This window comes from Marmota flaviventris, chromosome 9 (genome assembly GCF_047511675.1).
Source record: "Marmota flaviventris isolate mMarFla1 chromosome 9, mMarFla1.hap1, whole genome shotgun sequence".
Classification (NCBI taxonomy): domain Eukaryota; kingdom Metazoa; phylum Chordata; class Mammalia; order Rodentia; family Sciuridae; genus Marmota; species Marmota flaviventris.
In genome coordinates this window covers 46,903,831-46,919,857 of record NC_092506.1, presented here as the reverse complement: position 1 = coordinate 46,919,857, position 16,027 = coordinate 46,903,831, and the positions used below count along the sequence as shown (strand labels likewise).

General features: G+C 44.6%; 1 protein-coding gene across 2 annotated transcripts in view; it reads right to left on the bottom strand.

Annotated features, from left to right (window-relative positions):
• The window catches only part of Plekha7 (pleckstrin homology domain containing A7), a 207,582-nt gene that overhangs the window by 7,648 nt on the left and 183,907 nt on the right, over positions 1-16,027 (bottom strand). For both annotated transcript variants that reach the window (XM_071616367.1, XM_027942413.2), the window contains 7 exons: positions 9,694-9,802; positions 9,316-9,542; positions 5,625-5,813; positions 5,411-5,528; positions 4,302-4,405; positions 3,649-3,849; positions 805-963 (listed from right to left, as the gene is read on the bottom strand). In XM_071616367.1, the coding sequence (XP_071472468.1) occupies positions 805-963; positions 3,649-3,849; positions 4,302-4,405; positions 5,411-5,528; positions 5,625-5,813; positions 9,316-9,542; positions 9,694-9,802 (1,107 nt within the window). The remainder of the gene's footprint in view (positions 1-804; positions 964-3,648; positions 3,850-4,301; positions 4,406-5,410; positions 5,529-5,624; positions 5,814-9,315; positions 9,543-9,693; positions 9,803-16,027) is intronic.

The window sequence follows — 16,027 nt, the reverse complement described above, 5'->3', positions numbered from 1 at the left end:
TGTAAAAATGTTTTCTTGACATTTATGGGCCACGGTGATTCATTCAACAAAGTCTTCCTTCAGTAAATATTTACAGAGCACTTATTGGGTGCTGACATGGTGCTAAGGATACAAAGGTGAGTCAAGAAGTCACAGACATTGCCCTGGAGAGCTTACAGATGGCACAATACAGGCCACAGGAGACCATGAATGTCTAGAAGACCCAGACTGTCATCCCCTGCCCCTTTCTTTTCCCTGGGATGGAGGTGGTTACTTGCTTTCCTAGGCCTGCCCTGACATGATACATACATGCCACCAGAGGGCGACAGAGGAATTCAGACCAGAGCTATTAGGCACCATCTCCTCACTTTTATCCTGGCTGGAAATTTCAAGGTGATTTTCAAACCTGTCCCATGTTTTCCCCTCAGTCTGACAACACAAGTCAGCTGGCTGGACAGTTACAAGGTTAACTCTTGGTATTCCAGGGAACCTTTTCTAACAATAGCACCTACTGTCTCAACAAATGTACTGTGTGTCAGGCTTTCTGATCACTGCTAAACCTCCTAGGAATTATATTGAGTTGCTTAATCCCACTTTATTAATGAGGATTGAGAAGTTACTATTATGATTTGTCCCAAATTACATCAAACACCTAGGTTCCTTTTATTGCCTCAAGCTGCTATCCATTCATTCTCTTGGGCCAAAGTGAAGCCAAATCGTGTCTCCATTCAGGACATACCCTCGGTGGGAGGGTTGATCAGGATGGCAGTCCAAAGGCCATGCCTCCTTGTGGGGGGGGGACATGAAGGAAGCCCCTGCCCTCACCTCTCTGCTGATGTCCAAGTCATAGTCTTGAGGTTCCAGGTCCAACTCTGTGACAGGCAGGGCCTGCACTTTCAACCAGCCATTCTCCTCCTTGTCTTTTCTTTCCCCTTGCATGGCTCGTTCCAATAACTGTAGGTCAAAGTCCTGCTCTCGCTTCCACTGGCAACAGAATAAGAAGGTTAATTGCAGTCACTTCCTGACTGCTGAGAGACTTGCTGGTCCACTTTTGAATGAGTCCTTCAGGCATGGGGCCCTTGGGAAGATGGATCTGTGACCCATCAGGGAAAAGTATTGTGCTGTAACTCTGTATGTACTGGAGAACAAGGTCCTTGTTTCCTTCACATGGCCCATTTCACATTGCTGATTGCTCTCTGATCTGGGACCCCCAGAGTTCAAACATGCTTTCTGTGGGCAATATAAGTTTGTGATGGTCCCCAGGGATATTGAATGCTCCCAGGTCTGAGAGCAAGACCCCAAAGAGAACCTGGAACAGAGCTTCCGATGGTAGATTTGGCTTGTGTGCTGCCCCACAGGTGATAGGCCTTTTGGGTTCAGAAGCCTTATGTCCCAGGTTCAGAAACAATGAATAAAACAAGACTTTAGGGTCTTGCTAAGCAAGTAGAATAACCAAAAGCCTATAAGGTATTCCCAACAGGATCCATTTGGGGTGGGGGATACTGTACCCACAGCAGGGCTGAGGAAGTCCAAGAAGGAACAGGTTGGACCCAGTGAAGCAGACAAACTGTGGTGTATGACAGTATTTGGAATAGGCACTTTCTTTAGACTAAATTATGTATAATTGAAGTGCCAAATCAAATGTAATAATTCCAAGGCTATTTCCTTGTAACAAGGAACTCTTCATAAAAGAGAAAATGTAATCCAACCATTTTAAGATCCAAGCACAACTGCTCAATTCTGTGGTGGTTCCCTGTTCACCCTGGGCCTGTGTCCTCACAGGCCTCTGACTGCTGAGCAGGTTGTTGAAAACAGAGCAGGCTCAAAGCCTCTCTTCTCTTGAGAATGAACAAAGAAGGTACTTACCCATCCCAGGTCATCTCCTCCTCCCAACCCACCCACCACCTCAGAGCCCTACGCAGTCATGGCCCTCAAGTTGTTCCAAACCCCAAACCCATAGCCATATCAGCACATTTCACCCATTCATGCACAAGCTCTCAGTACTGACTCCAAACTATGTCATCGCCCTTGGGTGATGGTTTTCCAATTACAGGATTAGGTAGCTGAAGTTCAGGGATGAATTATTTTAATGATTCAAAAAGAAAATGCACATTCTCTTACACGCTCACAAGTTCTCCAAATAGAGACAAGTCCTCATTTAAACCCAGCCTGATTGTTTCCACAAACAGGAAAAGTCCACTACACTCTAGAGAGTATCCTAGGGAAGAACCACGCCAATCCATTGTTATTAGGCAACACGTTTATTGGCGCTGATGCAGAGACTTACACAAGTCTTAAGAGAAAAATTACAAGGTATTCAACTTATGAGTTTTAGATAATCTCTACATTTGAGACATCAGGTTGTAAAAAGTCAGTATTAGCCCATATGACATTTGCTTATGAAGTTTAGAAGTTACTGGGTTTGCAGCTTTTAAAGGTTTGACTGTCCTGGGTCTTATCCCTTTGGTATCTGAGCTAATAGCTGCAGAAAGTCCCTCTGAATACATAGTTTATTTTGCTATCAATTCAAGTTATTAAATATCAGAAACACAAAAGGTTTTCCACAAGAAATTATGTGATAGAACTGAAAGAGTTAAAATCGAACAACCTCAGATTTGGTAGCACTTATTCAAACATACAATCTCTGAAGTCCATGTCTACTGTCCAGGTGTAAGGCATGGATTTTGATAAATTCATAATGCCCAGACCTCTGCCAATGACTGTGGTCCTCAGGCAGCAGGTTGGCTCAAGCTGTGGGGCAGCTTTAGAGTCAGTAGACCTGCACAAAGGAGGGCAACAGAAAGGTGAGTGACATCTGGGGGTGCTTGCTAAGCTAGGGAAACAACAGAGGCTATTACAAGCCTGGTAACAAAGAGCACAGGCCAGTTAGACAATGTTCTTTACAAATCAGAAGCTTCTGTAAACACAATCAGGCAGGATTAGAGAGGTAATGAGCGGTAACACTAAAAGCAAAAGAGCTTGTGCAATGAATTAGGGAAAGAACAGTCAGGCTAGAGGTCTAGGGAAACATGGGATTTCAAACAGAAAAGTTATATAAAATGTTTCCAAAAGAGACCTAAGGCGACTCTGGGCAGGATGCAGTGCCAGTGAGCACCACCAGGGGCAGCACCAATCCCCTGGCTCTCCTGGGCATGCTGAGGCCTCTCAGCACCACATGCTGCAGGAGACTACCGCCTTTGAGATTGTGGGCCACCAACCCTTGGTCAGCTGACTTCCTTTCCTCCAACATCTGTTTGGAAAATTGGGAGGCTGGTTGGTTCGCTTGCACTTCTCATCAAATCATATTGCCATCTTCCTCCTCAACTCCAAATTCCCAAGTCCTTAATTCAGCTGAAAGATCTGAATGCCTGCAAAAGCCTCTCTCGTGCTTAGCTTAGAAAACTGAAATGGATATTTTCTCACACTCCTGGAACTCTAATGTGGGATCCTCTTTCCTGCTCCAGTTCCAGGTCACCCTTTGACCAGCTCACGCATGTAGACAGGGTTGTGGACAAATAGCCCCATGGGATGTTCTCTCAACCATCTACGTTAGTGAACAGCCCACTCACTCATGGGTGTGTCGTGCTTGTGTTTGGGGAACTTGGAGAAGCTGTGCTCAGTTCGAGGGAAAGCTCTGCTCCCTGTCCCAGCCCCGCCTGCCTAACATACTGAGCCAAGATCTCCAGGGAGCGGCTGGTATAGGTAGCGGGATGAGGGCAGGCCCGCCCTTTCTCCTTGGCTCAGTGTCTTCTTGCGCTCCCGGACCAGGGCCTTCTGGTGCCGCTTCATGCGCTCAAGCTGCTCCTCTGCACTCATCTTGCCCCGCTGGTGGTCCCCTGAGTACAGGCGCTCCAAGGCACTCTTGGGTCTCTGAGGAGGAGGAAGTGAGAGACACAGAGCAGCTGGGCTGGGAACACAGAGGGTAGCCGCCCTTCTGAGTTCATTCCTTTTCTTAGTTTCTCACACTCTCTGGTTGGACTCCTCTTGGCTATGAGATCCACTCTCTCTAAGCATCATGATGTCCCTGGTCCTCACCACCTTTCTGGGCAGCACCCCATTCTGCACATGCAAACACTGAGGCCCAGGCCTGTCCAGTTGGACACATATGCAGCACACCAGGATGCACATTTCTTGGGCTCCCTCCCACAACCCTGCCAGACTGGAGATGAAAATGTAGGGTCCTCAGAAAATAGAGAGGCAGGGCTTTCTTGACAGGCAGTGGGTGACAGGGACCCTGAACTCACAAGGGGCTGAGGTCACCTCAGAGGCTATCCTTAGTGCTCATAGAATTGCTAGTCAATGTCCAGCTCAACATCACTCACAAGAAAAGTCACCTTGCTATTTTCAGCATTTAGACCCCTCCGGAGCGTGACATAGGGAGCGATGGTGGACGACTGCTGGAGCCTTGATGTGGACCCTGAGAGCCCTTTGTGAAGAAAGTGGAGTCAAGCATATTTGTGGTGAGGTAGACAGTCGTTGGCCCTTCCCTAATTACCCCCACTCCCATGAGGGACCAAGAGGGCCCAGCCAACAACCCCCATTCAACTTTTCCTTCATTCTCCTTAGAGCCAGGCCCTAGATAGAGGACATGGGTCAGTCCAGAGGTGCCCTCTGTCCCCAACAAGGGACAGACTCCTTGCAGATCTATGAACCACTCTAGGCATCCCTTCCCTACAGGAGCCCTGGGCTATGTGGGTAGAAGGTGCCAGTGCCCTCTACCCCCTGCCTCCTGCTGCATTCTCACGCATCCTGCACTACCCAACTCGGGATAAGGAGGGCAGAAAGAGGGGTTCCACCTGAGACAGTGTTTAAGAAAAGATTGAGTCTTAGGGTGGCACAAGAGGAGAAACCCCTCTGGAGGGCCTGAGTTAGCTTGCTGGTGGCAACAGCCCAGCACCCCAACCTGTAGGTCAGAGCCCTGGGACTGTCTTCTGACTCCCTCACCAATAGCTAACTGGCAAGTTATTTAACTTCTCTCAGCCTCAGTTTCCCAAGTTCTAAAGTGGGAAGTAGCGATTCCCTCACAGCACTGAGTATGAGGTCTATATAAAGTACTTAAACAGTCTTGAGTTTTATAGTAATTGCTATTATCACTGTTTCCAGTGACAGATATAATAAAAGAGGAAGAGGGGCTGGGATTGTGGCTCAGTGATAGAGCATAGGGGAGGCACTGGGTTCAATCCCTAGTACCACATAAAAAACATTAAATAAACAAAATAAAGGTATTCTGTCCATCTATAACTAAAAATATTTTTAAAAAATAAAATAAAAGAGGAAGAGAATCGGGATATAAGTGAGAGGAAGGGAAACCAGGTCCTTCCTTTCATCAACCCAAGCCTTGGCCTAACGCTGCAGGCAGCTATGGGCTGAGGGATGGAAGCAGTGTGTGGTGGGATTCCCCCAAAAGATTCTGTAGAGGGTCTTGCCTTACCTCTGCCTGGCAGTGTCTGGTACCTGCTCTCAGGTCCCTCAAGTCCCAGGGAGGGCTGAGTCATGTCCCCACTGAGGGTGGCCAGCTCGGGCTCACTAACGTATGACCGCAGCTCCACCTGTGAGCAGTGTAACACTGTCATACCTGCCCAGCATCACATCACCTTTCCTCTCCCCACTCTCAGTGGACAACCTCAGGGGTCCTTCTAGCTCACCCGCGAGTCCCCATTCACACACTGCCCCAGCTCCCGGTCTCGCTTCCTCTCATCCGACTGCCGCTTGAGGCCCCGCACAGAAGTGTGTCGGATGATAGTGGCCTCTCTTGGCAGAGGTGGCACAGCTGGAGGCTGGTCTTCTGGGCTGTATAGTTCAGGGAGTGGGGGTCTCGGAGGTGCCTCCTCTTCCTGGTTGGAAAAAGAACCAGAATCAGTGCCCAGTGGAACGGAGCTGGAGGGAGGACTGCTGCGTGGCAATGCCACACTGGTGACCTAGTGAGCTGAAACTTCAGAGACAGAACAGTGTGAACATTTCCTTTGGAGAAGCTGTGAAGAGGGGACGTGCCTCTGCTCCAACTTTATTCTTCCCTTTGACTCATATATTTTCTATTTTTCAAAGTGTTATCTGTATGTACTGTGTCCCCAAATCCAAGAAGTAGGCTCCTGGTTCTGTACTTGGCATTGTACCAAATTGTCCACTCCAGTTCTTTGGCATGCACCACAAGAAGGCAGGCTGCTAACTCTGTGTCATTTCTTTTTCTTTTTTTAAAAAAATATTTATTTAATTGTAGATGAACACACAGTATCTTTATTTATTTTTAATGTGGTGCTGGGGATTGAACCCAGTGCCTCACATGTGCTAGGCAAGCACTTTACCACTGATCTACAGCCTCAGCCCCACTCTGTGTCATTTCTAAGCTGATGACAGTACTCACCCTGCAGAACAAACACGTTCTCCACCCCACTGTGCTTAGCCTTAGCTGGCCCACTGCTCCTGCACAGAATCTGGATCCTTCAACAGGGCAATGATCTGAGCAAGAACAGAGTCTACCACTTCTTGCCCTTTCTCTCAGAAATGTGCATGGTTACAAACTATTTCCTCATTCCTGATTCCAGACACAAGAGTCAGTCATAGGATGAGCAACTCACTTCCCGCCCTGGGATGTTACAAATGTGACTGTTTTCCTTGAAACTCCTTGTTCACAGTGCTTTCTGAGGGTTGTGGCTCCTCTCCACATCTGCAGACTGGCCCCCGACTACCATGCACACCCACTAATGACCATCTCGCCTCCCTCTTCCTTTATTCATCTTTTCTTAGCCTCATTTGGCTTTGTTTTTCAGATTTTTGCAGAGTTCAGGAAAGGGTTCAGTCCAAGCTTGCTTTGCAAAGATTTACCAGAATTCTTTTAAAGCAACACACTTCACTGATGTATAGAAAGTAAACTATTTAAGATACCCACTAATTCTCTGAGAATCAGCAGTTTCCAACCTTGACAAGACATGGGGATCACCAATTTTTACAAAGCTCTTCAGGAAGATATGCACAAAACACTGACTGCCTATGATTGAAGAGTACAGAATATCTATAGAAACAGAGGGTGGGAGGGAGATGATTTATCATATATTTAGAAAATATCTTTTGGCTTTACACTCTTTTGAGATTATCTAATTTAAAAATGACATTAAATTCAATAAAAGAAGCCAAATGAAAGTGAAAGACCTATAGCTATATGCAACGATGTGGATGAATCTCACAAATGATATTGTTGAAAAGATGCAAGATGAGGGGCTGGGGATGTGGCTCAAGCGGTAGCGCGCTCGCCTGGGATGCGTGCAGCCCGGGTTCGATCCTCAGCACCACATACAAAGATGTTGTGTCTGCCGATAACTAAAAAATAAATATTAAAAAATTCTCTCTCTCTCTAAAAAAAAAAAAAAAAAAGATGCAAGATGAAAGGCAGTTCAGTGATACATACCAGCATAATTAAAGTGCTTAGGGATGAAAACACAGATGGTCAAACTAAAAGAAAAAAGCCAGGGAATATTATACATAAATTAGGATCATGCTTACTTCTGGCAGAAAGGGAGGGGCCTGGAACTGAAAGGGACCTACACGCCTAAAGACTCCTTGAAAGTTTGTGGGCAAAGTTCTATTTGTTGGTCCAGATGTTTTGTTTTGTTGGGGTTTTTTTTGAGAATTTTAATATTTATTTTTTAGTTATCGGCGGACACAACATCTTTGTTTGTATGTGGTGCTGAGGATCGAACCCGGGCCGCACGCATGCCAGGCGAGCGCGCTACCGCTTGAGCCACATCCCCAGCCCCGGTCCAGATGTTAGTATAACATGAGTGGTCCCTTCATTGTTGTTTAATTCTATTTTCTTGTTCTATGTTATTTTCAGGATGTTAAAAATCAGCATATGCAACGTAAGTGCTAACACTGGTAAGCCCACATGTATTACAACAAGGAGAAAAGACCCCCAGTGACCCTGATGCTCACCTGAGCAGAAACAGCCCTGCCCAGGAGCCATAGAGGACCAACTGTGAGAAGTCTCTGTGATCGTCTACTCAAGGGAAACTGAAGCTCAGAAAAAGGATGGATATACCCAAGGATACAGAGAGAGAACAAGGACCAGACTCCAGGCATCCGAGCTCCCAGGTTGTACCTTTCCCTCCTATTCCTCGACCCAGATGATGGGTACCCTGCTGTACATCAACAGCCATCTGCCTCAGACATCTCTGCTCTCTGTTTTGTGGTATTTTATGGTTGGTGCTCCAATCTGCTTCTTAGATCTAGGACTATGAAGGAGATCTCAAAATGGGAAAATTCACAGTGACTCTGAATGGTTCACAGGCCACACCTGCATCTAACTCTGGGCCACAGGTCACAGAGGGATGCAGGTGAATGGTGAGGTCCAGGGAATGCCTGTGCTTTCCCAGCACTGTGTGTCAACCTAATCAGAAGCCCTGGGCACACATGGTTCCAGGCAAGGCTCCTGCAAACCTTTATTGGCAAAAACCAGGAGCCCCACATGCCAAGGTCCCTTCAGCTCTGGCTTCCCTGCCTTTGGGTCAGACCCCTTTTGTTCTCCACACAAGGCTGGCCTTGTTGTAGAGGTAGAAGTATCATGGCACCTGACCACATCTTCTATTTCTTTAAAATCTCCTGTGCTCCAAGATCTTGCCAAGAGCTTGGCTCCTCTCTATGCCAAGCAAGCCAAGGTGTTGGTGCAGGCTACCCCACATGGGCCACAGACTTGACCCAAAGACCTGGGCTGGGGGTCCAGAATAAAACAGAAGAGTATGGAGATGCTGGCTTTAATATCTAATATGGAGACGTTTGGCGAGTTTCAACACCCTGGGGCTTTAGTTTTCTTCTCTATGGGATGGGGATACTGTCTTTCCTGTCCATACCCTATGAGGCTACATGCAACCTCACAGACCAGCACAGTGCTCAACTTGGGGGTGGGAAGAAAGATACTCTTGCTGGAAGGAGCTCCTTGCCCAATCCAGGCTATGTAACTGCAGGCAAGCCTCTGCAGGCCTCCTTGGACCCTGTGTGGGGACAGCCTCACCAACAGCCACACAACCCTCTACACGGTGCAGATCACAAATTCCACCCCACTCAGTCCAGTCACTTCTTGCTGGGCCTCAATTTTTCCAACTGCAAAATGGGAGGGTTGGGCTAGACTATCTCTCAGAACCCTGCCAGTCCCAAGAGGCAAAAGCACAAGAGCAGGGTAAATACAACTCCTTAACTGCTCAGGACCAAGGACTCCAGTGGGTTTCTGTGTCCTCAGGTTTTCTGCAGAACCTTTCTCCCAAGATAAGATGATCTGAGGACAGAAAAGGGCAGTCAACAGCCAGAGAGGAAAACAAGACACTCAGAAAACAAGTCACCAGAACTTACCACTTTGGGCTTTGTCTTAGTTGGTGACTGAAGGGGGGACGTCACTTTCCTCAGTTGGGGTGGGTGAGGTCGGTACGGCACATAGGTCTGCAGCTGCGGGAAGAGGCGAACCTCCAAAGGGGTCCGCACAGGACTGGTGGGAGGGCTGGGCTGCAGGGGTGGCTTGCTCTCAGAAGTGGAGAGTGAAGGCACAGGCGGGTGAGGGAACAAAGGCACCGTTTTCCTCTCTAAGGGACATGGAGGGAAATAATCATGGGACGGAATAAAGACACTACTCTTTGGGGGAACAGTGAAGTGATAGTACCACAAAGATCTGCATCTCCACCGCCATCCCACCCACCCCCACCCATTCCCCACACCCAGGGAGATGCTCCTCACCTGGATTTTTGACCGATTCCACCAGGATTCTATAGTTCTCTTTATTTGCGCTCAGGCCTGCAAGGACATCTTCGATCCTCCACAGATCCTTCTGTATCTGTGATTTCTCCTGGGGAAGGCAAGCAGGTGGTTCATTGCCTTCTTAGCTCCTTACCAGAATTTTCTTCTTGAGATTTATCTTGCCATTTCATACAGTCCCTCCCCCTGAGGGGCAGCACCTGCTTTAGAAACTGTACCAGGACTAGGGTCAAGCCTGCTCACAGCCTCCTAGGGAAGTGGATCAAGGTCTAGGGAGAAATTCTGGAATAGCTTTCACCAGTTCAGTTTGCCTATTTCTACCTAATTTAAAAACAGACTGTTGTAAATATTATAGGATTCCATTTAAATACTGAGTGAAGTATCTAGAGTAGTTAATTTCATAGAGACAGGAAGTAGAATAGTGGCTGCCAGGAGTGGGGAAAGGGAGGATGGGGAGCTGTTTAATAGTTTTGTTCAAGTGTAAAGTTCTGGAGATGGGTGAACAGCAGTGTGAATGTACTTAACAATATAGAGCTGTACTCTTAAAAATCATTAGGATGGCCACGCATGGGTAGTGCATGCGTGAAATCCCAGTGGCTCAGGAGGCTGAGGCAGGAGGATCTTGAATAGCGAGACCCTAAGCAACTTAGCAAGACCCTGTCTCAAAATAAAAAATAAAAAGGGCTGGGGATGTTGCTCAGTGGTTAAGCATCCCTGAGTTCAATCCCTAATGAATTAATCAATTAAAAATGGTTAAGATGAAAAAATTTCTGTTTGTATAGTTTATATATATATATATACACACATACATATATATATATAAACTGTCTTATGCAACCATAGCAGCAGAGGAGGAGGGAAGGCAAGGACTGGAGGTTAAATTACCTCTAGAATTTAACTTTTCTTTTAAAAAAAAGTATTTATTTTTTTTAGTTGAAGGTGAACACGATATCTTTATTTCATTTTTATGTGGTGCTGAGGATTGAACCCAGTGCCTCATGTGTGCTAGGTAAGTGCTCTACCACTGAGCCACCACCCCAACCCCTTAACTTTTCTTTTTAAAGTCAGAGCAGAATCCTGGGATTTGAGGTTTAGTTAGAAGTACAATGGGCAATGGAATATTATTTGGCCATAAAAAGTGTTGAAGTACTGATACGTGCCACAACGTGGATGAACTCTAAAAACACTACACTAAGGAAAAGAAGCCAGGCACAAAATGCCATGTTATATGTTTCTTTTATGTAAAATGTAAAGAATAGGCAAAGCCATAGAGACAGAAAGTGGATTAAGAGTTGACAAGGGTGGAGTAGGGAATTGGGGAGATAGGGAATGACAGTGGGCACAGGGCTACTATTGAGAGGTGATGAAAATGTTATAAAATTGTGCTGACAGCTGCACAATGCTGTGAATACACAAAATACACTGAGTTGTACACTTAAAAAGGCAAATTTTTCTGGGTGCGGTGGTACACTACTGTAATCCCAGCAACTAGGGAGGCTGAGGCAGGAGGATCCCCTAATTCAAATCCAGCCTCAGCAACTTAACAAAACCAACCCTAAGCAATTCACTGAAACCCTGTCACTAAACAAAATACAAAAAAGGGCTGGAAATGTGGCTCAGCGGTTAAGCACCCCTGGGTTCAATCCCTGGTACCAAAAAAAAAAAAAAAAAAAAAAGTGAATTTTGTGGTATGTAGATTATAATATGATAAAACTTTTTTTTCATAAAAAGTACAATGGGAAAAGAACTATGCTATATGATCATATGCACAATTACAACCAAGATCGGATAGGACGAGGACCTAAAGGAGATGAAGAGGGGCCTGATGTGGTTAAGGGGTTGTGGCCATCTTCTAATGGGGATGTGTAAACTTCAGATGTAGTTTTTTTGTGGTCCTGTAGATTGAGCGAAGGACATCACACATACTTGGCAAGCACTGCACCCCAACCCAGATGTAGTATTCTTTTGATTTTTAAGTTACAATGGAGGGAAGACAGACTTGGTCCCACTCGAAGGACAAAACGAAAAGCAAGTTTCACACCCCCCATCTCCTCTCAAGGTTCCTGGATGCCCTTCAACGGGAAGAGTTCTCACACTACATGATACTTACCAACCTGCCCAATTCCGCAACTAGATTGTGTGCTCCTAGATACTCCCCCATAGGGTCTGGTACTTAGCAGATTTTCAGTGCACATACATTGAGTGAAAAAAGTAAAATCCTCAGTTAATCTTCATGTAAAATCCTCAAATACTTTCCAACAGCTATGACAGCAGATGTCCAAAGGCTCCTGTGCCAAGAGGGCTCATGCTTCCATTCTCCTTGTCCCAACAGCAAAGTGTACCCTCGGGGCTGACAAGCAAGGAACAGGCTTGGAACTCAGCCCCACACTCAAGTACCATCCTGAAACAGGCAGGCGCACTGCTGCCCTTACAGTATGTAAGTTAACAGGGATGGTCTCCAGAATTGAAGTCCCCAAGCTGAGTGCTTGGAAAAAGTAAAAGGGAAAACATCTCTCCTCTTCCTCCTCCTTAGCTCTCAAGCAAAGCACTCCTGTCAGCCCATTCTCCTATCCCTTTTGCCTTTCTGACATTTCCACATGTAAAAGAGCAGGGAGGAGCAAAGGCCAGACAGTCTATTTCTCCAAGGGTGATGGATTTTTGCAACTTAACAATGAGGTGTGGGGGAGCTTTGGGGAACAAGGAGGTAGGGTTTTACTCCTGTATCCTTATACCCCATGGGTGGAAGGCTGTCAGCACAGGTTTGGACTCCCTGTCCAGGGTCGGGATGGGAACACCTACAGGTAGCCTCACCTATCACGGCTTCTTACCACACTGTTCCCTGGGTATTCTATCCCTTGGTTTCCTTGATGACTAGGTGGCCATGAAGACCTTTACAAATAAAGCTGCCCACTTCACTGAAAAGATTATGAACTTTCTCACAGCCAAACCAAAGTAACAGAGGTGAATTTCCAAGCCATTACTGAGAAGTTGCAGATGGGTTGCAAGCATACCCCCAGTGTTCATGATTTGTCTAGGGCTTTAACAGCCTGCCTGGCCTAGGATTACACCGAAGAGCTTAGCACAGAGCCTGATCAAACAGGGCTATGACTCCTAGGTCACTGAAGCTCTCAGAAAGCCTGAGCAATGCCATGGAACAACATTAAAACAAAGCCATAGGCCACAGGCTTGTCCATCTGCTAGAAACTTAAAGGACTCAATTCTCCAGGTAGTTTGTAACAAGATCTATTTTACTCTGCAGATTTATGTTTTAGAGGGGGAAAAAATGATTTCTGAGTCTATTATGTATTTAATCACTATGAAATACAGTAGGAACACAAATACCCAATAATCATATTTAAAAATGTTTAACTTAAGCCTAGAGTGGTGGTATAAGCCTGTAATACCAACTATTTGGGAGACTGAGGCAGGAAGATTACAAGTTCGAGACTAGCCTGAGCATTTGAAAGATTCTGTCTCAAAAAATAAGAAAAGAGGCTGGGGCTGGCGCTCAGCGGTAGAGCGCTCGCCTAGCATGTGTGAGGCACTGGGTTCGATCCTCAGCACCACATAAAAATAAATAAGTAAAATAAAGGTATTGTGCCCAATATAGCTAAAAAAAAAATATATTAAAAAAAAAGGACTGAGGATATAGCTCAGTGGTGAAGCACCCCTGGATTCAATCCCTAGTAAAACACACACAAACACACACACACAGTTTAACTTACCACTAATTATATAAATGTAAATTAAAGCAAGATGTCATTTTTAGCCAACAGACTGGCAAATATTAAAAAGACTGATAACATCAAGCGCTGGCCAGGATACAGCAAACAGACTCAGCATTCTCAGTCACTGTGAATGGGAGAGTAAATTAGTGCAGTCTTTTATAGGGCAATTTGGCAATATTTATTAACTTTTTTGTATTTAAAAATACTTGTGATTGTGGTGCATGCCTGTAATCCCAGCAGCTCAGGAGGCTGAAGCAGGAGGGAGTTCAAAGCCAGCCTCAGCAAAAGTGAGGCACTAAGCAACTCACTGACACCTTGTCTCTAAATAAAATACAAAATAGGGCTGGGGATGTGGCTCAGTGGTTGAGTGCCCCTGAGTTCAATCCCTGGTACAAAAAAAAAAAAAAAAAATTGTTACTGATACATAAAGACATTAAAATTATACATACTAATGAGGTCCATGTAATGTTTTGATACATGTATACATTTTATAAAGTTTATATCAGGGTAAACATATCTGTCTCCTCCAATATTTATTATCCCTTTGTGGTAAAATATGTGAAATATTTTTTTCTTCTTCTTCCTTTTTTTTGAGATGTATATTTGTATTATTGCTACCTATAGTGATATTTGTCAACTTGTGAGATGTGTCTCATTTCAACTTAGCAAGTCTACTCCTAAGAACCTATCTTAGAGAAATGCTTATGAATGAGTCTGAAAAGGCAATTACAAGTATGTTCATGACAGCACAGTTTACGAAAGCAAAATGCTAGAAATCACTTAAATGCCCACCACGAGAGCAATGGCTAAATAAAGTAGGGAATATCCAGGCTATGAAATAGTATGTTGCAATCAAGAACTAATTTACTTTACTTTACTTAGACTCTTGCTGTCCCATACAACTTTCTAAGATTCTGGAAATCTTCTGTAATCTGTGTTATCCACTATGACGGTTTCTGAGCACGTGGGATGAGTTTGGTATAAATGAAGAATTCATTTTTAATTTTAGTTGTAATTAATTTAGATAGAAATATCATAAACTTGAGAGCATCATTCCTAGAAAGAGTTCCACAACATAAAGTTATAATAAAAAGGAAGTCACCAAATGGTATGTGTGAACCTCTTAAAGTAAATCTTTTACTTGCTCCCAAACCCAAATAAATTATATGATTCTATGTAGACACATATGCTTATAAATGCACACAAAATGAGCAGAAAGAGAACACCACAAACTGGCAGCCCTGACTACATGCAGGGAGGGTGAGAGGAGTGGGGTAGAACACAAGAGAGAAGAGATTTTTTTTATCATTATGTTTTTGCTTCTCATTGTTTGAATTTTTCTGAAAAATGTATTCATGTATGATTTGTATAATTATAGAAAAATATGAATATAACTATAAAAGCTAAAAAAAATTCCTGCTAAAATCAGCATGGATCATTGAAGTTCAAGGAAGAGAGGGAGGGAGGGAAGGAAGGAAGGAGGGAGGGAGGGGGAAAAAAACATAAGAAAATGTTAGCACAGATGAAGGAAAGTTAGGTTGCAGGGACAACAACAAGAGACAGATAGGTTCTGGGAAACCACATACCCCAGCCTGGAGTCAGAGGCAAAAGTCTCCAGGGAACAGTGGAATCCAGGGAAAAGTCTCAGGATACAACAAACCTAAACTCCTTAGAGTTCACATATTCATTAAATCACCTGAATGTAACTGCCTTTTCAGACTCATTCATAAGCATTTCTCTAAGACAGGTTCCTAGAAGTAGACTTGCTGAGTTGAAATGAGATACATCTCAAAAGTTGACAAATATCACAGTAGGTAGCAATAATACAATATAAATCTCAAAAAAAAAAAAAGGAAGAAGAAGAAGAAATATATTTTACCACAAAGGGATAATAAATATTGAAGGAGACAGACATGCTTACCCTGTTATAAACTTTATAAAATGTATACATGTATCAAAATATTACATGGCACCTCATTAGTATGTATACTTAAGTCTTCAATTAGTATGTATAATGTAGACTCAAGTCATCAATTAGCATCCCAACAAAATTGGCATGATATGGTACAAAAAAAGCCTCTATGAATACTTGCTGAATTCAATAAACAGAATTTATGTCAGAGTCCTGAAAGAAGGAGACAGAGATCTGAAGTTGATTTGGAAAGCAGGTCATTTTCCGTTTTTAAAAATGTAAGGGTGGGTAGAGCTGGGAAGGTCGCTCAGTGGTAGAGTGCTTGCCTGGCATGTGCGAGGCCCTGGGTTCAATCCCCAGCACCACACACACAAGAAAGAAAAGAAAAGAGGAGAGAAGAGAAGAGAAAAGAAAAGAAAAAAAAATTAAGGGTGGGGTAGAAACCTGGTTGGGCACCACAATCTGAGGAGGGCAGCTTGGGGACCCAACCTGGAAGAAGAGAAACCATACTGGGCGTTTCATTGTCTCACCTTTGTTGAGAGAGAGGCTACTGTCCATGGGGGTGGCCTGGATTTTAAGGTAAGGAGGCAAGGCTCTAAAGTCACCTTTCCAGGTGAGGCAGGGGCCACAAAGATAGGTATCACCCAGATTGGCCTCCAGAAATGCAAATGAATGC